The 24,317-nt window shown below is 43.8% G+C and overlaps 1 protein-coding gene and 1 pseudogene across 5 annotated transcripts in view; both read right to left on the bottom strand.

Moving 5' to 3' along the window:
- Nucleotides 1-24,317, bottom strand: part of LOC126480998 (nocturnin) — a 374,059-nt gene that overhangs the window by 3,611 nt on the left and 346,131 nt on the right. For all 5 annotated transcript variants that reach the window (XM_050104444.1, XM_050104447.1, XM_050104445.1 and 2 more), the window contains 4 exons: nucleotides 11,566-11,747; nucleotides 7,619-7,684; nucleotides 7,384-7,505; nucleotides 731-937 (listed from right to left, as the gene is read on the bottom strand). In XM_050104444.1, coding sequence (XP_049960401.1) covers nucleotides 731-937; nucleotides 7,384-7,505; nucleotides 7,619-7,684; nucleotides 11,566-11,747 — 577 coding nt within the window. The remainder of the gene's footprint in view (nucleotides 1-730; nucleotides 938-7,383; nucleotides 7,506-7,618; nucleotides 7,685-11,565; nucleotides 11,748-24,317) is intronic.
- Nucleotides 9,740-9,867, bottom strand: LOC126482850 (U2 spliceosomal RNA; annotated as a pseudogene).

Here is a 24,317-nt window from a genome sequence, read left to right as displayed (position 1 = left end):
ATCAGCTCTTACCGCCTAAAATCGATACTCATCTGATCACGCCACGATTTTCCAGTCGTCTCGGATCGAACCGAAATGGTCACGAACGCCGGAGAGGCGCTGCAGGCGATATCGTGCCGTTAAGCAAAGGCACTTGCGTGTAGGTGGTACGCTGCCACAGCACATTAATGTCGAATTTCGCAGCTCTATCGTAACGTTTGTCATCCTCCAACATTGATTTCTGTGGTTGTAAGTGCTTCTTGTCTGTTAGCTCTAAGCAACTCTACGCAAACGCCGCTACTCTCGATCGTTAAGTGAAGGGCGTCCGGCACTGCGTTGCCCAATGTTAGAGGTAATGTCCGAAATGTTGTAGTCTCTGCACACTCCTGACACGTGGATATCTGAATACTGAATATCCTAGCGACTGCAAATGGAATATTCCATTCATCTAGCTCCAACTGCTATTTCGCTTTCAAAGTCTGTCGATTCTCATCGTGCGGCAGTAAGCACGTCGGATATCTTTTCACATGAATCAACTGAGTACAAATGACAGCTCAGCCAATGGACTGCCCTCTTGCACATTGTGTACACGATACTACCGCCATCTGTGTATGTGTACATTGCTATCCCATGACCTTTGTCTCCCCAGTGTATGCCACAAGACACCTTCTGAATACGGAGCGGTGCTCCTGCTCTGGTGGTGTTGCAGCCTACAGACGGAACCGTTACAGTGGCTGCACAGTCGACTCACCTGGTTGCTCTGGACGCGCCACACCTCGAGGATGCGCGAGTCGGAGTGCAGCAGCTCGAACTTGTCGCGTCTGTAGAAGATGGCGCAGCCGTCGGGCCCGTTGTTGCCCTTGATGTAGAGGCACGGGGAGTCGGGCTTCGGGTAGAAGATGCCGCTGTAGCCTTGCGAGCCCAGCACCTTCGTCAGGAAGCTGAAGTGGTCCACCTCCTGCAACGCACGTAAGCCCGAAACCGTCAGTACGCGAAGAAGATAAAACGATATATATGATCATTATTTATAAAAGACACTGATGCCTTGCCTCCAAAGTGAGTCGAAAACCGAATTTATAGAAATGTATTAATACTGTAATTTATAGCAATGTTTTCTGTTTTTTCTATATAAAAAAATACGTTCTGTAATTAAAGTCGTGATGGTATCGTTTGGCCAGACACATTTACTAAGAAAGCCAAGAGGAAATGAACAACGTATAGTGTCGATAAAGAAACAAGCGATGATTATGCACTTCATTTATTGTCGCCAGTCTGTGGCGCTTTTCTCTGTTGGGTACCACAAAGTATAAGAATCTATTTCTATGTACCTCTGCATTTGGTTAAATAGACGATACTCAATTGAAGTGTGTAAGTCCAGTTTGTTTAGAAAAGCACACTTCATTGATTCTTGTGATAACAACTATTACCGTGTGTCAATATTTGTGTCTGTTCACAGCCAGTAAAGAAAGGATTGCTGACGAATTGTTCGAGGGTAGATCGACTTCTTTCGTTGCTTATTAGAATATCTCTAAATCGAACCAGATTGCCGATTATTTCTTCTCATTTCTTACGTGTATCTTTACGTAAGAATAATGTTAAGCTGATGGATCAATTACTGTCGAATAGTGACATTGGCAGTCGTTTCAGTGGCTTGGTGGTATTCTGCCCCACGATATTATTGGGCGGCGACGTAAACGGATGCTTAACTAGCATGTATTATCAGTGATAATTAATTTCAGTGTCTTTTATGTTTTGCCTACGTTTGCCGTCTATCAACGTTTCTCTCGCCCGTCACGGAAGTGTACAACAGTCATTAATTTTCTTTACCGTGATATACTGGGAAAACTTTGCTTAATAGCGATCTCCCAGAATCTTCCATGCACTATAAATAGAGAGAGAGAGAGAGAGAGAGAGAGAGAGAGAGAGAGAGAGAGAGAGAGAGGGGGGGGGGGGGGAGGCGCTTCAAAGAGAGCCGCAGAAGTTCAGCAGATTTCATAAATATTCTATCTGAAATGAGAGTGTCCCTATCAGACCTTTCACATTTCAAAGGCCCAGGGAAAAACTACAGTAGACATGATAATGAAATTGCACCACGTGTTAGAGCACCTCAAGGAATTTATATTCCTGCTTCAGACGTGCCACCTATTGCAACTTTGACTGCAGCATGATCTCATGAAGTGAAAATGGCGATTCCGCAGCAGCGTACGAAAGCATAACGCGGTTTGCAGAAACAAAATCGACGATTACTGTGCAAAGAAATTATCGTAGTTTGTATGGAAGTGAGTCAGCTGATGTGAAAACAACTGAGCAATTGTATGATAAGTTTTTGGAAGTGTTCTGAAACACTGTGGCGGTGCACGACGAAGTGTTTTGAAGAGACAGTGGAGGGCATCAGCAGGTATCTAGGCAACTTAAAGTACCCTGAGCAACACTGCATCGAGTAGTACACCAGCGCCTTCGTTTATTTGCTTAAATAGTGCAAATTCTTCAGCGTCTGAGGCCGAACAACAAACCATACCGCCGACAATTGGCCATGGATTGCTGCCGGGCATTTACATGAATTCCAACTTCCAGGAAACATGTTTTTTCTCAGATGAGACAACCTTTCATATATCAGGAACGATTAATTGCCATAAAGTTTGGATTCGGGATCCGCAATATCCCCACCCTGTCACTGAACACGTTTATGATAGTTCTTAACTAAAAAGTCTCGCTAATGCATGACAGGATTGTTGTTCTCTGCAGAAAACACAATGAATGAGTCAGGGTGTCTGGACATGTTGGAGCAGTTTGTATACCCTCAGATAGGAGATTGGCAATCCAAAACATCCTCTTTCAGCACGACGGAGCTCCGTCGTATTGATCAATGGATATTTGCAAGTGCCTGGATACTAAATTTCCCAATTGCTGTGTCGGGACGCGTTATCCCGACATTACCCAGTTGGATTTCTTGTTTGGGGATTCGTGAACGACTATGTGTCTGCGACCATAGTGGACGATCTTCCTGTGCTATGGCGTCGTATCAGTGATTATGCGACTGCAACTGTGATACAGGACATTTACGAAGAACATGGCTAGAAACTGAATACAGACGAGGTATTGTCGTGCTGAAAATGGTTCATATTCTGATTATTATCAAATAAATTCTTTGAGATGCTCTGACATATGTTGTAATTTCATTATCATACATACTAGGCCTTTGAAATGTGGGGGGTGTGAAAGGGACATCTTTTACTTCTACTGTTTGAGTTATTTCCTAACACACGTTACACGATTTTGTTTGACCCCCTTTACATCGATTTCATGTTCGAATCTTCTAAAAAAAATGTAACCCACAGCTTCAGGGTTCGCAATATAATTTACACTGTACGTTACTTTTACAGTGCGATGGCTTGTGACAGAGCTTCACTTTTCAGTGTTCCGCGAATATAAGACGAATAATATTTATTTATTCGTCCCTTTACCCAGTCGAAATTGGTTTCTACCGATAGTCACTTACGTAACAAAGCAGAGAGGAAGGAAGATTAGGTTTATCGTCCCACCGACGGCAAAGTAATTAGAAACGGATCCTAGCTCGTACGTCGCGAGGAGGACGAAATTCATTTCAAAGGAACCATCCTGGTATTTTCATTTAACACTTTGCAGAAACCATGAAAAACTTAAGTCTTGACGGCCCGTAGGGGATCTGAATCCTGGTTCTATCGAATGAGTGTCCAATAACCACCAAGCACGGAACTAGACCAAGACAACACATGATAGTATGTAAACAGTCTATATTAGAATTTTTTCTTACGATTAGTATAATGCAAGAAAAAATACAAAGTTAGGATGTAAGGCCAGTGGAAAAAAAGGAAGAAAGACGAAAAGAAGTAAAAGACGTACAACGTATCTAAACTTTAGGGTAACAACATTGTGTTGATGGTTTATATGGACTCAAGATGGGACATCCCATTATTTCAAGAGAAAATCAACTAGTTCATATTTGGAACTCACGAAAACTGCAATTTCGCTAACGTTAAGAGGGAAGTTATTGCACAGGCGAATGCTTGCATCACAGAAAGAACTGTCATGAATGCTTTTGGTAAGACGAGGTTGAGGAGAGTGGGGCAGAGTAACTTAGGATTTAATGCTCTAATGTCTCGTAACCACTATTGATGCTAGAATACTAGATAGCTGTTTGGAGTAGTGAGTATGGAGACTAACTGCGTACTTGTATGTAACGCTATCCAGTACAGAGGGTACAGGGCTTGGAATTACGCAAAATGGTTGATAACCACAGATCGTAGAGCTACGGCCATGAAACAGCAGACAGTGACGAACGAAGATTTATCTGGTAAGCGGTAGTGTTTGGGGGTCTTCAGGAATGAGCTTTTGCCCGAACAGTGTGCTGCTGTAGCACATGTGATGCGCCGCACACGTGTCTTTTTTCTCACAGTAAACATAACAGAAAAATATTGTCTAAGATAACCAGCCCATCTCTGATTGTTCAGCTCAAGCAATTTATGTGAGCTAATAGATGTATTTTCTTTGGCCTTTAGTATAAAATACACTAGCTGGGGCCAGAAGGTGACAGATTATGTCCGTGCCACCGTAATGGTGAATTTACGACCTGTGATTGTTACTGGTAGTGTCTGCTATCATTCGATCGAAAAAGATCACCAAAAATAACTGTAATCTTTGGTAACCTCAGATAACACATAATACACGGAGCATCATTTTTACAGCATTTATGATAAGAAGTTTTCACATTTAAAACGAAATTGGGTCAGGTATGGCTCTTCCTTGGTAGAACCACAATATCAATTCCAATTTCACTGCGAAACTGTGACGTACTCCTCTGACGTTTCCTGCAGTGGATTTGCTAGAAAAAAGAAGAAAATTCTTCCGAGTCTATGATCGCGCAAAGGGATAAAATATTCTCTTTCGCACTGTTCGTCAAAATAAGCAACTACAGTTTATAATTTCGGTAAAAGCCGTCTCCAACATTGGCAGAAACGATGTATGCGTAATCTAGAGGGAATACTTTCAGAAGATATTTATTCCAACGGAAAACAGCTAGTTTTTATGTTTTATATTCGACGATCCCAAAAGCTGTGTGGCTCTTTCATGTACCGCGAAGTATTTACTGCGAACAATACAGTGCAAAAAAGTTCACCGTCTTCCGAGAAGAAAGCTTTGCAAAAAAAGAAAGTTTTTTTGATTTCGGCCTGATGATGGTGATTCTCTCGCCCAGCGCTAAGTTCCAAGGGATTGAAAGAAAGCGCAGATGACGTCCCGTATATAAGAAGGGTAAAAGAACGGACCCGCAAAATTACCGACCAACATCCTTAACATCGGTTTGGTGCAGATTTCTTGAATATATTCTGAGTTCGAATATAATAAATTTCCTCGAGAAAGAAGAGCGTCTGTCCGCAAATCAGCACGGATTTGGAAATCAGCTTTCGGGCGAAACTCAGCTGTCATGGATGAGAAGCAACAGTCAGATTCCGTATCCCTAGATTTCTGGAAATCGTTTGATACGGTTCCCCACTGGAGACTGTTAATGTAGGTCCAGTGGACACGGAACAGGGTGTCAGTATGTGAGTGGCTCGAAGCTTCTCAAATAATAGAAATCAATAAGTTCCCCGAGACAGCAAGTGCTTATCAGAGGCAAGGGTATAGTCAGGAGCGCCCTAGGGAGAAGTGACAGAACCACTGTTGGTTTCTGTATACATAAATGGTCCAACCGACAGAGTGAGCAGCAATTTGTGCTGTTTCCTGATGACGTTGCAGTATACGAGAAAGTGTCGTCGTTGAATGCTGTAGAATGATTTAGACATTATTTCTATTTGGAGTGAGGAACGGCAGCTTGCTCGAAAAGTAGAAAAATTTAACTTAATGCAGATGAGTAGGAACGAATGCAGTACGGCACAGTCATGTCACTTAAATGTCCAGGGGTAACATTGCTACGCGATATGAAATGGAACGAGCACGTAAGAATGGTAGTAGGGGACGTGAGTGGTCGACTTCGGTTTATCGGGAGAATTTTCGGAAAGTGTAGCTCATCTGACCGCGTACACAACACTTGTGTGACCCACTGTTAAATATAAATCGACTGTTTGGGATCCCCCCCCCCCCCCCCCCACCAAGTCGAATGAAAGGAAGACACCGAAGCAGTTCAGAGGCGCGTTGCTAGATTTCTTACCGATAGGTTCGATTAACACGCGAGTATTAGGCATGCTTTTCTTTTCGCGAAGCAATACTGGGAAAATCTAGAGATCCCGCGTCAGCAGCTGACTGTCGAATTATTCTACAGCCACCAACGTAAATTTCGCGTAAGAACCACGAAGACAAGATAAGAGAAATTAGAGCTCGTTCGGAGGCATACAGACAGTCGTTTGTCCCTTGTTCCATTTGCTTGTGCAACAGAAAAGATAATTACTGTCGCCATACACCATACGGTGACTTGCGAGGTAGGTATGTAGATGTAAAAAAATAAGTATGTTGTGTGGGTTATCAGTACAAAAATGATTCTTTTCTTCGGGCGATAGCCACCTCATAACTTTGCTAGGGCGTAATTTTATCTAAAATTTTCAACTAGTGTATTAACTAAGTAAAATAATGTTTCCGTCTGAGTTAAGTGAAACCGCGAAGCAAACTGCAAAGAGAAAACAAAAAATCTATATACTGCGTAGTTTCGATCCAATGACCTTTTTCTTGGGTAAGAATGACTTCAATCAAGTCTTAGTGGTAAAATTTTGATGTGTCTGTAATAGCTGCATTGAAAAGTTTTCACGATCGAAAACTTTTTATGCGCACATTTTCCACTGATTATGGTTCGAGTGCTACAGACCATATTTAAGTATCCGGCAGCGCCCAAAGGATGTGCCTATAAAGCATTTAGCTGTGGTTATAGTGATGTGTCCAGTGTTAAAAGAACCATACCATATTTTTGGAAATTGAAGTCGCTAGATGAATGGCAATACAGCCATTTCCGTAATTGAATATATACTCTGTTGACATTATAAATCGGTAAAGATCAATCACACCAGTGTAGATTTCAGCAGCTATGTGAGGCAAACATACAAGCATATGTCTGCTGAAATTCACAAGTTTTAACACCCGTGTTACCGGGGACAAGGAAAGCTTGGAGGCTTTAGTTGTCGCTTGTTACGTCACGCCTCAGTTGTATGTCATCAGTGACCCGTTTCCGTGATGCTGAAAATAACGATTATGTCTAGTCACATAATAAGATAAACGGAAATGACTGCCTCCGCGCCAAATTCATCTTGTTCTCCAAGACTGCTAACATTCCTACGAGCGAATGGATACTGCATTGTGTCTTAAGGAGATCTGCAGTGATTGGCAGTAGAGAGGAAATAGTTATAGATTAGCTTAGTAACCACTCAGAGAAGAGAAACGAACCTGCAAGCAGATGACGTCTGGACAATACTGTACGATCTCCTCAGCGATGTGGTATCTCCGCCTATGCCACTCCAGTGCGTCGTCGGGACAGCAAACGAAGTTGTCGTTCGTCTGTCCAAGAGCTGAAAATTGAGGACGGATATTTTCAGTAACAGGTGAAATTTGCAAGTGTATCGGGTAATTATTTATATTGCAATATGTGTAATGTTAACTTCGTATGGGAGTTACTACTCACATTGAGACAAGACGTTCCACTGGAAGACTCTTATGCAGTCTGGGTTGTTGACAGGTTCCTCGAAAGCTGCGAAACAAAAACAAAAATTAGCTACTATATATTTCATAAATAGTAGTAGGCCCTATAACTATATACACGAGGCATCAAACAGGGACAAAATAATCTGCTGGAATTATCAATGCCAATTCAAAATGACATTAATCGACTCTTCAGTTGCTAAATCCGAGAAATACTTCTTATAAATGAAAATAAATTGCGTATGTTCTATAATTTAGAACCGCACATTTTTTTCACTTATAGTACCCAACTCATGTCATTATTAAGTATCGTCGAAATTCTAAATTTACTCTTTCTGTTTATTCTTTTGGAGGACATTACACCTGCTGACAGCGTTCACTTAGGAGAAAAACAATTTCCTTTACGCTTACCCACCCCTCCATCCCACCAAAAAGGAAAAAAAATCCTAGTCACTACTGTGTGATTATGGGGTTTCTTACCTACTCTCTTCGTTATTTTGACTATTGAAATATCCCTTGACATGTCAGTTATTAAGACGCATAACTATTTAAACATAATTACAATAATCAAAAAGGAGAGTTTTTATAAACTCTCCTTTTTTGTTATTAGGAGGCTTATACATACATTGCGGAGATAGACACATTTGACTTAATAGGCTATCATTTAAAGAAATACGTGTACATTGACGATGCCAGTGTAATGGCAAGACATGTCAAACAAAGAGATGAAAATAATACGTTTTTGCCAAAACCGAACTTGCACCAAAAAGTCATTAGTTTCGGAGAAAGGTAGATGAAATAAGCTGCAAAACTGCCGTTACTGTTGTGGGGAAAAAAGAATCAAAACTATTTCCAGTCAGCTTTATCAAATGCAGTTGAACTGATGTTCTGTTTCTGTTTCCTAACGCTATGTCCCTTAGATATCTGCCATTCGAAATGAAAGTACTTAAAAAATTATAAAATTTGATAATTTTAAAATTTCAGTGCCACGCTAAAATATTCAGATCGACAGTAATTCTAATCTGAAAAAAATATTATTTAAAAAAAAAATGTTTTCGGTTGACCGTTGGATACGAAAGTTAGGAAAAAAGATGGTGAAGTGTTTTATGTAGTGTAGCCTCGCACTTTAATACAGACACAGCAGACATAACGAAGAGTAGCCTTCAGACGCATTTTAGATGATTCATTTTACTTGCTCGTTATGAGGCGGCTTCTTTCGCAAGTTGCCACGCCGAGTGGGCCGTTTCATTCGTTTGCCGCTCATTGTCGAGAACGTGACCTTGTTTGCCGCCGGCTATGATACAAGGACCAAAGCGAACCAGACTAGCTGCGGTCGGCCTGCCCCATCAAGGTTAGTGAAATGAACGGGAGAACGGCGGTCTGCGAACTGTGATTTGTCTATTGTGCAACCAACGTACTATTATGTGTAACCATCGTATTAAAGGTTTTGACGATTGAACTACTTGTCAGTACCGTGGTATCGATAGCTAAGATGTCACGGCGTAGATGCAAGTTCTTAGGTTGGCACTACGACAGCGTCCTCTAGCCGGCGCTGTGCAGCTCTACGAGCGCCGCTCCAGATTCAGCCCATTTGATTCCGAGTAGACGACCAGGCAACATTGTTCCTATTTCATAGTGGGCGACCCACTACAGATTTTGCCTGTGTAACTTTTGTGAGCTTTGATACATCCGGCTTCGCACCTACGTGCTCCTCAGTGCAAAGTTATGTATTCATATTCTTCCTATAGTAAAGGTGATTTAAAATTATACGCAGTGCCGAAGTACTTCACCTTCACCTGCTCCTCCTAGCTTCCTACATTCGGCCTTCCCTTCAGTTTTCAGGAGCAGACCCACGCGCCACCTTCCAGGCGGAATACGGAAAATACGAAACAGTTTTTACGATTTCATCACGACATCTTCATGAAAAGCCTTGGGCATGGCCCGAACTGCCCACACACAACTAATTTTTTTAATTTTTTTTTTTATAGAAGAGGTCTCAGATACCTAACCGCGCGGTTCGAGGCGCCATGTCACGGATTGCGCTGCCCCTCCCGCCGGAGGTTCGAGTCGTCCCTCAGGCATGGGTGTGTGTGTTGTTCTTCGCATAAGTTAGTTACCTAGCCCCTAGCACTCCGTCATGAGCCGAAAATGAGTTTAATATTCTGGTCCTGCGATGCAGGACGTATCAGATATTAAGCTGATACTACACTTTGATCTTAGCCAAAAAAGTAGTGTGTAAGTCTAGGAACCGATGGCATCAGCAGTTTGGTCCATTAGGAATGCAAACACTTTTGAACATTTAGATGGCTAACCACAGCAGCAAATAAATGGTATATTGTCCTTTTTTTATTCCTATACCCAAACAGCTGTATTTATTGCATTCCATTTCAACAGCAACCGATTTAGAATCCAGAAAGCTCCACTTTCACGCCCATCATGCGGGAATCGATGAGCAGCACATCCGGAAGACTACCACAGCTCAAAAAATGGTTCAAATGGCTCTGAGCACTATGGGACTTAACATCTGAGGTCATCAGTCCCCTACAACGTAGAACTACTTAAACCTAACTAACCTAAGGACATCACACACATATCCATGCCCGAGGCAGGATTCGAACCTGCAACCGTAGCGGTCGCGCGGTTCCACACTGTAGCGCCTAGAACCGCTCGGCCACCCAGGCCGGCCACCACAGCTCATCCATACCTCAATAGGTACGACCACATCTCAATCCAGGGTTCTGAGTTGAGGTATTTTTATACCTGTTGATGGAATGGATGAGCTGCCTCATATGCACAATATGTGCGGAAGACGGAGTCTTGAAGGTTCAAGTGGTTCAACTGGCTCTAAGCACTATGGGACTTAACATCTGAGGTCATCACTCCCCTATACTTAGAACTACTTAAACCTCTGAGGTCATCAGTCCCGTAGACTTAGGACCACTTAAACCTAACTAATCTAAGGACATCACACACATCCAAGCCCGAGGCAGGATTCGAACCTGCGACCGTAGTAGCAGCGCTGTTCCGGACCGAAGCGCCTAGAACTGCTCGGGCACAGCGCCCGGCTGCAGCGCCTCTTCTCGGCTTGTGACCATAACGGTTGGGGCCTGGACGACTAGAAAACCGTTGCCTGGTCAGGTGAGTCCCGATTTCAATTGGTAAGTTCTGATCATACGGTTCCAGTGTGGCGCAGACCCCACGAAGCCTTGGAACCAAGTTGTTGTCAAGGCACTGTGCAAGCTGCTAGTGGTCTATAATGGTGTGTGCTGTGTTTACATACCGTAGACTGGGTCTTGTGGTTATGTTCGGCTGCTTCGAGACCACTTGTAGCCAGCCATGGACTTCATGTTCCCAAAAAAACGATGGAATTTTCGTGAATGACTATGCACCATGTCACCGGGCCACAATTCTCCACGACTGGTTTCAAGAACATTCTGGACAATTCGAGCGAATGATCTGGCCACCCAGATCACCCGACATGAAACCCACCGAACACCTGCGGGACATAATCGAGAGGTCGGTTCAGGCACAAAATCTTGCAGCGGCAACACTCCCTCGATTATGGACAGGTATAGACACTCCAAGGCTCAATACTTCTGCAGGGGACTGCCAGCGACTTGCTGAGTCCATGCCACATAGAGATGCTGCACTATGCCGGGCAAAAGGGATCCAGCACGACATTATGAGGTATCTCACGACCTTTTTAATGTCGGTGTAAGCACATACGCTTGCGTCTAAGACTACGATAAACTTTTTAACACACAGCCATTCCTCTGAAGACAGTGCACAGTTTGCACTGCCCCTGCACTGCATAATGACGTCTGACAGCTCCACTTTTCCGCGAGCGCTCACCACCCAGGCCTCCTGAACAGGCCTGCTCTGGAGTGTACGTCGGAGGGGCGAGAGAGCGACAGCAGTGTGCTCGCTTACCTTGCGGGTCGGGGCTCCAGCCGAGGCGGCGGAAGCGCCTCTTGAGCAGAGCGGGCAGCGGCGCCACCTGCTGGCGGCAGCGCTCCAGCAGCTCCTCGCGGGGCAGCCGCTCCGGCAGCTGCACGTCGCTGTCCTGCGTGTCCTCGTTCAGGATCTTCGGCGCCGATGTGAAGCTGCCCATCCTGCAACAGACAAGGAAGAAGGCGTTAGCTCACGGCGAGGACTGATCGAAGGTAGTCGAAGAAGTCATCCGACCACACGCACCAGATCAAGAAAGTTGTTCAGCTGAAATCAGTCACCTCAGACAAAAGGAAGGCAGGAAGAAATCCCGTCGACATCGAGGTCATTAGAGGCGGTGCACAAGCTCTGAATATTTCAAGGATGGGGAAGGAAGTCGTTCGTGACCTCCCAAGGAAACCACCCTGGCATTTGCCTGGGGCCACTTGGACAAATCGCGAACGAGGATTTGAACCGTCGTCTGCATCTACATACATACACTGCAACCCATTCTACGGTGCATGGTGGACGGTACTCCGTCCCCTTCCTGGCCACAGCGACGGAAAAACGAGTCTCTATGCCTCCGTACAAGTACTACACTACTGGCCATTAAAATTGCTACACCAAGAAGAAATGCAGATGATAAACTGGTATTCAGTGGACAAATATATTATACTAGAACTGACATGTGATTACATTTTCACGCAATTTGGGTGCATAGATCCTGAGAAATCAGTACGCAGAACAACCACCTCTGGCCGTAATCACGGCCTTGATACGCCTGAGCATTGAGACAAACAGAGCTTGGATGGCGTGTACAGGTACAGCTGCCTATGCAGCTTCAACACGATACCACAGTTCATAAAGAGTAGTGACTGGCGTACTGTGACGAGCCAGTTGCTCGGCCACATATGACCAGACGTTTTCAGTTGGTGAGAGATCTGGAGAATGTGCTGCCCAGGGCAGCATTTGAACATTTTCTGTATCCAGAAAGGCCCGTACATGACCTGCAACACACGGTCGTACATTATCCTGCTGAAATGTAGGGTTTCGCAGGGATCGAATGAAGGGTAGAGCCACGGGTCGTAACAATCTGAAATATAACGTCCACTGTTCAAAGTTCCGTCAATGCGAACAAGAGGTGACCGAGACGTGTAACGAATGGCACCCCATACCATCACGCCGGGTGATACGTCAGTATGGCGATGACGAATACACGCTTCCAATGTGCGTTCATCACGATGTCGCCAAACACGGATGCGACCATCATGATGCTGTAAACAGAACCTGGATTCATCCGGAAAAATGTCGTTTTGCCATTCGTGCACCCAGGTTCGTCGTTGAGTACACCATCGCAGGCGCTCCTGTCTCTGATGCAGCGTCAAGGGTAACCGCAGCCGTGGTCTCCGAGCTGATAGTCCATGCTGCCGTAAACGTCGTCGAACTGTTAGTTCAGATGGCTGTTGTCTTGCAAACGTCCCCATCTGTTGACTCAGGGATCGAGACGTGGCTGCACGATCCGTTACAGCCATGCGGATAAGATGCCTGTCATCTCGACTGCTAGCGATACGAGGCCGTTGAGATCCAACACGGCGTTTCGTATTACCCTTCTGAACCCACCGATTCCATATTCTGCTAACAGTCGATGGTTCTCGATCAACGCGAGCAGCAATGTCGCGACACGATAAACCGCAATCGCGATAGCCTACAATCACGGAAACGTGATGCTACGCATTTCTCCTCCTTAAACGAAGCATCACAACAACGTTTCACCAGGCAACGCCGGTCAACTGCTGTTTGTGTATGAGAAATCGGTTGGAAACTGTCCTCATGTCAGCACGTTGTCGGTGTCACCACCGGCGCCAACCTTGTGTGAATGCTCTGAAAAGCTAATCATTTGCATATCACAGCATGTTCTTCCTGTCGGTTAAATTTCGCGTCTGCAGCACGTCATCTTCGTGGTGTAGCAATTTTAATAGTCAGTAGTGTAATTTCTCTTATCCTCGTGTTAGTTACGCGAAATGTAACTCGGCGACAGTAGAATCGCTCTGCAGTCACTTATTTGAAACTTCGAAATTTTCTCAACAGCGTCCCTCGAAAAAGAAGGTCGCCCTCCCTCCAGCTATTCTCATTTGAGTTCACGAAACATCTTCGTAATACCTGCGTGCTGATCGAACCCACCGGTAACAAAGTCTAGCAGCCCGCCTGTGAACTGCTTCGGTGACTCCCTTTAACCCGATCTTTTAGGGATGACAAACACTCGCTCTAGCTTTCTATATGTGGTGTCTTTATAGAGGAGCCTCGCTCTCCTAAGTCTCCCAATAAACAGAAATCTACCATTCGCCTTCCCCAATGTAGTCCTCAAACGCTGGTTCCATTTCATGTCGCTTTGCAACGTTGCGTCTAGATATTTAAGCAATCTGGCTGTGTTAAGTAGCACACTGCTTATACTGTATTCGAACACTGAGAGTTCGTTTTTCCCACTCATCTGCATCATGTTAAATTTTCTTATGTTTAGAACTAGCTGCCATTCATCATACCAACCGGAAATTTTGTCGACGTCCTCCTGTATCCTCCCAGTCACTCAACGACGACACTCTGTACGGAAAAGCAGACTGCAGTTGTAAGGGTCGAAGGACGTGAAAGGGAAGCCGTAGTTGAGAACAGTTGTTATTCAATCTGTGCACTGAGCAAGCAGAAAAGGAAGCGAAGGAGTAATTTCGAGAGGGAATAGGATGAACATCAACAATAGTAAAGATAGGGCAATGCAATGTAGTCGAATTAAATCAGGTGATGTTCACAGACTTAGATTAAGAAATGAGACTCTAAAAGTAGTCCATGAGTTTTGGTGTTTGGGCCGCTCAATAACTGATGATGGCTGAAGTAGAGGATATAATATCCAGAGAGGCAACAGCAAGACATTTTGGGAGAAGTATTTAGTAACATGAACTATGTCGCGAAATATGACTACACTTTGCCTTTGCGCCTTTTTGGATTTCTCATAACACTACGACGGACGTCAGCTTTACACAAGGACTTGCAGTGTTTTACATTGTTCCTCATTTATGTAACCGCTGCCTGCTAGAAGATTTTGTTTTTGCGGCGAGCTGTTAACCTGCACAGAACTTTTGGCTAGGGTTTCCGCTCAGTTAAAGAGAACAGCAACACGTTTCTAGCAGAGTGAAAGCCTAAATTTTTCAATAAATGCATCTTTACTTCGAGAGTTTCCTCTCATAATTCTACGAGGCTAGCACCCTTGGGAGAAGGGATACAGGGGAAACAATGGTTTAATCACAGCTGTTGCTAGATTCTGAGGTGAAATCGTGCCGATACAATGATGTTCTGCCGTGGAAATTGAAGGAATGCATCATTACTCAACCGTCGTTAGACACAGTCCGTAAGGTCTCACTGGTTAAGGACGGAGATGGAAATTAACTTTGAGTCTATTCACGGGGGATATCCGGGCAATGGACTGAACGATCACCGCTCTAGGAAAAAGAGTTGTCTGGGCTGTACTAGTGGTACGGCGCGTATTTTTAAAGTGTCACAGCTTTCCGGTTTAGCTAGGGTACATTTCGTTCGTTTTGGGTTGTTTGTCCGCAATTGTACAATACGAAGTGGGCCTTTAACCGAGTATCCTAAATCCTGTCTCTTCACTGGGTCAAAGAAACATTTCGATTCCTTTTTGTCTCGCACCGGAACACTGAGGTATGATTTCTGTCCTTTACTTAGTGTCAACCTATTTTTATAATGTGGATGATTAAGTCTTTTTACAAGTTAGCTTTGTGTGTGTCACTGCGAATGGTTGTGTATATGAATAGAAAAAAATGGCTCTGAGCACTATGAGACTTAACTTCTGAGGTCATCAGTCCTCTAGACGTAGAACTATTTAAACCTAACTAACCTAAGGACATCACACACATCCATGCCTGAGGCAGGATTCGAACCTGCGACCGTAGTGGTCGCGCGGTTCCAGACTGTAGCGCCTAGAACCGCTCGGCCACCCCGGCCGTCTGTATATGAATAGAGGTACACCTTCTTTCGAACAACACCTATAGCGTTGCCGAGTTCAACGTTCCTGTCCTATGAAAGCGTCACAGTGTAGCATTATCTCACTCTACAAGACACTATGGCAGAGTTTTGGGATTTAACAGATCGAAGCGGCCACTTGCACCTAATAATCGTCATGAAATTCCACTACCAGGAGTCAATTTCATTACCTTCATAATTAGTCACTTATCAATCAAATATCAGTATAATAGGAAACAGTCCAGATCATAAAAATTATTTATTTACTATTTCGTTATACGTTTCAGAGCTTCCAGTCCGCAGATGGTCCCTTGGACCGAAATAAGTTACTGGAATTACTATATAAATAATTATTGCAATCTGGACTGTTTTTATGCTGAACTGTTTTATACGGTCGCTCTCGTTCCGTTACGATATCAAAAATTATAAAATATCCGTTCAACACACAGGTACTGATTTTTCAGTTTCTGTTAATTTTTGTAAATGCAGTTGATTTTCTCAGGAAGTACCGCTAATATAGCAAAGGAATGCCGCTGGTAACTGTTCCTGTATGCAGCTGGATAACCATCTTCGGCGCTCGCCCAAGATGGCGTTCGCCGGGAGCGGTCCACGCAGCACGAGCGTTCCGGGAACAGTGAAACGGGTCTCCTCCGCTGCATCAGCCATGCTAGGCATGTCTTCCCGCTAGCTGCCTTTCACAAAACTGAGTGACGTGCATCACGCCACTCTCAACACGAAATTTCTTCGGAAGTGAGTAGGAATTGCAGCCGTCCACGAGAGCATATTGACTCAGTGGCCAGTCATCTCACAAGGTATTCCCCTCTGAAGAACATTTCACTGCTCCTAGAAACAAATATTGCCTCACTTTATACGAAGATAGCAACTGCTCTCGAAAGAACAGATACCACTGATGACCGTGCAGCTTTTCTAGAATAAATGATAGTTAAGTGAAACCCTCAGCTGCCAACAGGTGTTGATATACCTCGATGGGGACAGATGAAAATGTGTGCCCCGACCGGGACTCGAACCCGGGATCTCCTGTTTACATGGCAGACGCTCTATCCATGTGAGCCACCGAGGACACAGATGAATAGCGCGACTGCAGAACAGTGGACTGTTGGGAATGTGGGTCTCGCGGGGAGCATGCAAGGGATAAGTCCCTGCAGTCGCACTATTCATCTGTGTACTCGGTGGCTCAGATGGATAGAGCGTCTGCCATGTAAGCAGGAGATCCCGGGTTCGAGTCCCGGTCGGGGCACACATTTTCAGCTGTCCCCATCGAGGTATATCAACAACACCTGTCGGCAGCTCAGGGTTTCAATTAATTACCATTGATTGCCTCACATGTCAGATTCATGTATGAGTCACGTAATGCTGTACCGAAATGACAGAAAAGTGCCAACTGATTAAGTATGAGTTGAAACCAGGAGTAAAGGGGTACGTGCATTTTTCTGATGCTCCCCGCTGGTACTTCACCCTCATTGGCAAAAACACGACACTGGCTCCGCTTGATGGAAATCGTTATCATATGCAGAAGACAGTTTGTTCACAAAGAGCAATTGTGCACGTGTGCCGAATCGACCCTGCAAAATCCTCACACAATCTGAACACATTTTACTGCTCGACTCCGTTCTTCAATCTGACCTTACCTGTCTTTCGTTTTCCCAAACTCATCAGAAACCTACGTGCTCAACTTGCTATGCTAGCAGTCGAGTGTTTCAGAGGTAACGGTTCATTCTCGGAATAAACCGTAGGTTACTGCGGAACCATTGTTCAGCTCATCCCTTCTGCCACGAGCTCTAATCCAGTTAGGTAAGCTTGTTAACGTTTGTGAGAGAAGTACCTTCACACTCTAGAGCTGAGTGGGGCAGTAAAGCCTTATCGATTTGGTACGAGTGTTACACATGAAAAGCCGGAGTCCGGGTTCAAATCCCTGCCGCGTACACTCTTTAATCTGCCAGTAAGTTTTAGGCTAACGTATACTGCGCTGCGAAACGAAACTTCGAATACGTTTGACTTGCTTTACCGAAAACAAGCGCGGACAAACCATTACGGCAGACGCTCACTAAGTAGCCTTTTCGGAGCAAACGATTCTAGATTGCTGCAGAACATTCAAGTAGCCGGAAGGTCTCACAAATCGCTCGCGTACTGAGAGGGATCGAAACTACGGAGAAAATTCTGTACGTCTCTCTCTCTCTCTCTCTCTCTCTCTCTCTCTCTCTCTCTCTCTCTCTCTCTCTCTCTCTCTCTCACACACACACACACACACACACACACACACACACACACACACACAAACGCAAACACATACACACACACAAATGTGCACAAGCTAATGCTTCGTGGTGCGTGCGAATGCCCAATGACGTAAAAGATAAGCTAGGTAGACCAATATAATCTGGAAGGTTTGGCTCTCATTTACTATACTCCTGATAAAGAAAATCTAATTTCTCTGAGAGTCCCATAGTGTATTCCAACTAAGGCACGTTTCTAAATATTCTAACTTTATTGTTAGCTAAAAATCACATGTTGCTGTGTTCGCATTCAAAGTAAGTAAATGTACGTCTCTGGTACAAGTATGGTAAGTGTTTGTGCCGGTTACGTGACACCTTCCCACATTATACACAGCAGAACGGAATACACACACGTAGGCATCTGTCTGTTGTTAACAGTTACCTCTACTCGACACTTGCATCGGAATACTGAATTTCGAACCCAGAACCGAACAAGTGGATGGGAACATGTTGGAGTGAGATACAAATATTACTTTTTATCGGTTGGTGATTTCGCAGAATAAAACAAGTTTGGTATTAAAAACAATGTCAGTAATCGTATTAATTTACAGACGCAATAACATGCAAAGTAATGGCCGTGAAAGTAAGAAATATGGGCTTCCTGCTTGAAGTGGGCGATCAATTTTATACATCCTGCAACAAATTTTCGGTCCGTCCTAGTCCCCGTGTTATCGCGTGAGTCACGAACGGACTGGAAAACTACATTTCCAGTCCCTGTTGGAAATAATGTGAATTCTGTGTCGGAACCACCAGATCGATTGCATAACTTGCGAAGTGTTTCTAGTCTGATTCCCAGTCGTCACTAAGACTGTGTTGTTGCTTTAATCAGAAGGGCAGACGTAGCTTTCAAACGCTACTACTCAAATCCTGTTAGTGCGGAACAAGGTTAATATCTGCTACTTGTGCACCCATGCATGGTTTATTCTCTAAGACAGAGGGCACCAGTGCGTGCACAACAATGTCGAAGTCCGCATTGAAGTGTCACTAGCAGTAAAGCTTAGATCGTCACTATATCTGACAATAGAGCGCTGATGCTGATCGTCATTGCCCGTGAACAGTAATTATAGCTGTATTAAGGCTATTCAGCAGGCCACAACATTTTTATAGGGCGCCAGGAAATGGCGATTCTGCAGTAGGAGACATTCAAGCCAGTGACTGTATACTTCGGGAGTGAATTTAATTATATAAATTAGTATCCTATTAGCAACAATTGCCCATTATAGGGACTACATTACTTGTTTGTCTATGTAGCGCCTTTATTCCTAGCGAGGCTACAGCGATTACTCAGATTTATTACTGTTAATGCCAATTCCGCGATAGGAACTCAACGAGAAGGGATTTGAAAAAACATGAAATGAATTACAAAGGCAGAACGGAAATAGTCGAGCCACCGTGCTTTTCTCTGCTACAATGAAAATAGTTTGAGTACGAAAAACAGTGACCGAGTCAAAAACGTCAGTCGAAGATGCAGCAAATTCCTGACACCTGCTCGCCCATCGGTAATCGTTTATCGACGCTTTCTGACAGTTTGCTGCCCTCTCCTTCTGTCAATCACAATAAACAGGATAGAAATGACTTCTTTTCAACTGGTGGAGTAACCAGTACATTACCCTACTGCTTCTTTCCAATTTGATCAACGGCCAGAAGGAGTGTCCCAAAATAGGCAGACCGTCTTGCAGCAACGGCACAGTTTACTGGTTCGTCTTCTTCTAGTTTATGTTTCTTTAAAACTGCCGCAGTAAACATCCGCCCGCGAATGTCTTACGCTGATACATTGCGCGGAGGTTAATCGGCAGGATGAAACAACGGTTAACTCTTGACATAATGATGTCTGGTAACTTCACCATGTCAATTGATGCTCGTTAGCGGGGTCGTGTACTAAACTCAAGACGAACGCATCCTTTTTCTCTGCAGAGTCTGCAGGGCAGCTACGTACGAATATTTTCTCACTGATTGAAAAACTGGGAATATAAAAGTTCTGGTTTCTGCGTAAGCCTTGCCTGCTAAAACTAAGTACCGTAATATTAAAAACAATATGATGCTTCTGTCTGAATTGGACGCTGAAACAGCGTTTAGTATTTATTAAGAGTATTACGTCGGGAATCATGTAATCGCTGGCAGCTGTCGGCAAGGTGGTATCTGGACTACATTTAAAGGAGGTCGCTGATAAACTCAACGTTGAGCGCCTTTAAGTTCCTACATTTACAGAAAAAATAAAAAATCATAGAAAAACTCCAAAATATTTTATCACATTCATTGGAACGCATATTTTGCACGAGTTTATTACATGGAACATATAAGCTATTGGATATCATGGGTGATTCCTTAACGGACGCTAGAGCGACATTCAGTGATTTACTCTGCAAGAAACTTGCGCTCTATCTAAGTGACTCTACGGGTAGTTTTAAAAAACGTGCCTCTCCCTCTCACCAGTTCCTGATAAAACCATTTATAAAACAACTTTCCATCGAAACAGCAACTATATATACATGTTCAGAAAACTAACACAACCACGTTACTAGGAGGACTGAAAATTACGAAGTCAGGATAACATTCATTAAAAAATCTGAAACTGTTCTATCAAACTGTTCTATACATTATGTAAATTATTTCGGTAACGATTTAAACCATTATGCTCACGTTTCTTGTAAAACAGTTACATTTTATTATTTTTGGCGCATAATTGTCTTAAATTGTGTAGCGTTTTCGCTCTTTATGTCTAATTGGTGCATGTGTTGCGTGTTCCTGGAGAACAGGAGGGATGTAGAGAAAAGAGACCGGTAGGTGTTTTCGGCGATTTCAACGGAATACACTGTCGCATTGACTGTCAACGAACAAAATATTATGGTATGCAAAGATGGTTTATTAATGTACAAAGATTTAGTTTTTCGGGAGCATAACTTCGAAAAAAACGTGTCAAGAAGAACAAGAAAAATATGTCTTACTGCACACAGAAATTTTCTATAAATTTCAGTGCACCAAGACAGCAATAACAGGTCACAACAGTAAGCCTTTAACAACAGTCTCATGTTATCGTGAAAATTTATGAAACTCAATATAACTTAACGGAGTTTATTGCAGTAACAAAAAAAGGCCTGTTCGAATTCAATGTCTACTGGTCACCGAAATCATTAGGAGATGGAGCACGAGCTCAGATGTGCAAAGATGTCTTTACTAAAGGAGTAATACCAGTATTCGTTCGAAGCAAATTAAAGGAAAAACAAAAACTGGAGGTTTGAAATGTGCTACCCCAAAGTGCTTCCTTATACCGAAGACTTACAACTGTATTCATAGATCGATGTCGAATGAGGGTATACGTCACGTACATTACGAGTCCATTATATATAATAGAATATATTACAACAGCATTATCTTACAGGGAATAGTTCCAAGTGCGTCTAGAATAAAGTACCTTTTATGGACTCACTTATTGAAATTTATTAATTAATTCGTCTTGCTTTTGCAGTTGACACAAAATATTTACTCTCTACTAAACAAACGAAGGTGGAACAAATTGAACGATTTTATTTCACCATGAAAGGACGGGTCTCTTCTCACATAAGAAGGCTTAATGACAGAGTCTGTCCTAATACCCGTTAATCGACCACGAGCGAAAGATGTAAAGTGTAAGGCGGACCCAGATAAACGGTGTAACTTTGGCAGGTCTGAAACGCAGGCACTATGATCGAGCCCTACCACCTGGTTTGTTCCCGTGAATAAAGATGTAAACAACGGAATAAAGCTGGAACGCTGTTGTCTGCTATTCGATTCTCCTCGCGCGCTGCCCGCAGCATCACGTCCGTGACCCGATTGTGTATTTGCGGACTGTTTGACCTGTATGCAGTCTTGGCCACCCTCCACTTTAGCTAAGTTGAGCCAGCCCAGATTTCCCCGTGTCGGCTTATCTTTTAATCCTTAGCGGACGCGTTGTGCCTAACCTCTCGCAGGGAAGACTGATGGACAAGTTTCAAGAGCAATAATTTACGGTCAACGAGGAGATAAATCTGAATATAATTTCGTTTTAGCGTAGCCTTGATGGAGGTGATCTGCCCTTATCTCCCACTCACTGACCTGCAAACCAGCTCTCCTGCCCCACTTGCAGAGGAATCTACACTTTAATGTAGGATCTGTAGCATCGCGTGGATGTTTGTGTACAGGATGTACCATCATTATTCGAGAACTGTGGCGCGAATAAAAGTATCTCTACGACTTCATAAAAACAAGATGTTGCTTAACCTTGTTTCCAATAGCCTCGAAAAGTTCTTGACTGTTCAAAAATGGCTCAAATGGCTCCGAGCACTATGGGACTTAACTTCTGAGGTCATCAGTCCCCTAGAACTTAGAACTACTTAAACCTAACTAACCTAAGGACATCACACACACCCATGCCCGAGGCAGGATTCGAACCTGCGACCGTAGCGGTCGCGCGGTTCCAGACTGAAGCGCCTAGAACCGCTCGGCCACCCCGGCCGGCTTCTTGACTGTTTTTCTTCAAATTTTTACACGATGCTCTGATGTTTACTTCAAAGTTTTACACGATGCTCTGCTCAGTATTCGGGCGGACATAGGATATATTTCTTTTCTTTTAACGAAAGTGTACCGGTTTTCTGTTGAAACGCAACTGCTGGGGGAAAGAAACGCTGTTCTGTGAAAACGTCTGGTTTAATTTTATTTCTCGCGGTTAGTTTTAAGTACGATATCAGGGCATTTAAACAATGTGTATTCTTTCTCCTTATATATAATTCTATACAAAAGTTGGATAAGCAATAACGTGCTGTTTTCTTTTCTTTCTCGCAGTCGGTTTTAACAGAAAACGGGTTCAAATTGCTCTAAGTCATCAGAGGCCATCAGTTCCCGAAACCTAAAACCAACCAAACATGACCTACGCAGGCACATAACACGTAACTAAGCGCGCCTCCAGACCGAAGCGAGCAGAACCGCGCAGCCACAGTGACCGTCCCAAAAAACCGGGAAAGTTGCCTACTGGCTTACGACTAAAATACTACCACAGAATCCGAGTAGTCACGGTTTGTACTGCCGGCCGGCGTGGCCGAGCGGCTCTAGGCGCTTCAGTCCGGAACCGCGCGACTGCTACGGTCGCAGGCTCGAATCCTGCCTCGGGCACGCATAGGAAAGTTGCCTACTGGCTTATGACTAAAATACTACCACAGAATCCGAGCACTTAGACTTTGTACTGCCGGCCGGCGTGGCCGAGCGGCTCTAGGCGCTTCAGTCCGGAACCGCGCGACTGCTACGGTCGCAGGCTCGAATCCTGCCTCGGGCACGTATGCATGTGATGTCCTTAGGTTAGTTAGGTGTAAGTAGTTCTAAGTTCTAGGGGACTGATGACCTCAGATGTTAAGTCCCATAGTGCTCAGAGCCATTTGAACAACCTATAACGCGCTGAAGTAGTATCGTATTTCTTGTCAAAAAAAGGCTGTGGATGAAATTCGAACAGCGCAATTAAATGGAGAGTTTATATTTCAAACTCATTTACCCTAAGTAGGGCAATATTTCAAACTGAAGTCAGTGGCAGATTATAACCGTCGTTTTTATGGTCTCCAGTCCGAAGAATATTGTGATGCAGCTCTCTACGCTGGTCCATCCTGTACAAGCCTCTTCGTCTCTGAATAACTACTGCAAACTACATCCATCTGAACCTGCTTAAGATATTCATCCCATAGACCTCATCCACAATTTTTACCCCCTCATTTCCCTCCAGTACCAAACTGCCAATCAACTAATCCCTTCTCTTTGTTACGTGTGCTACAAATTCACTTTCTCCCCAGTTCGATTCGGTACCTTCTCCTCACTAGTTACGCGATATGCCCATTTCATCAGCACCACGATGTTTCAAAAGCTTCTGTTCTCTTCCTATCTGAACTGCTTATCGTCCAAGTTTCACTGCCGTAGAAGACTGCATTCCAGACAAATACTTTCAGAAAAGAGTTCCCGACACTTCAATCTATATTCGACGTTAGCAAATTTCTCGTCTTCACAAACGCTTTTTGTGCTATTACCAGTCTACATTTTATATCCTCTCTATTTCGGCCATCATCAGTTAATTTGCTGGCCAAATAGCAAAACTCATCAACTACTGTAAATATTTCGTTTTTTAATTTAATTACCGCAGCATCGCCAGACTTAAATCAACTACATTCCATTAGCCACGTTAACATACGTTCGCAGTTATTTCGGAAACTGCTTCGTTTGTGGACAAATGTACTGGAACGTTTGATGCATCAACCATCGTAAATTGATACACTCGTCAGTTTTCGCTATCAGTTACGATAGAGCCTCTACTTTTCCCCATACGCACGAGGTAAAAGAGGTTACAATAACTACAAGTTGTTACGAGAAGCTGTTTCAGATAATACGACGTAAAAATATAAAACTTTACTAGCTGTTCAGTTGTCATCTTCAATGGAATTC

This window comes from Schistocerca serialis, chromosome 5 (assembly GCF_023864345.2).
Source record: "Schistocerca serialis cubense isolate TAMUIC-IGC-003099 chromosome 5, iqSchSeri2.2, whole genome shotgun sequence".
NCBI classification, from domain to species: domain Eukaryota; kingdom Metazoa; phylum Arthropoda; class Insecta; order Orthoptera; family Acrididae; genus Schistocerca; species Schistocerca serialis.
Note: the sequence above shows the minus strand (reverse complement) of the source record. Positions and strands in the feature narration are given on the sequence as shown.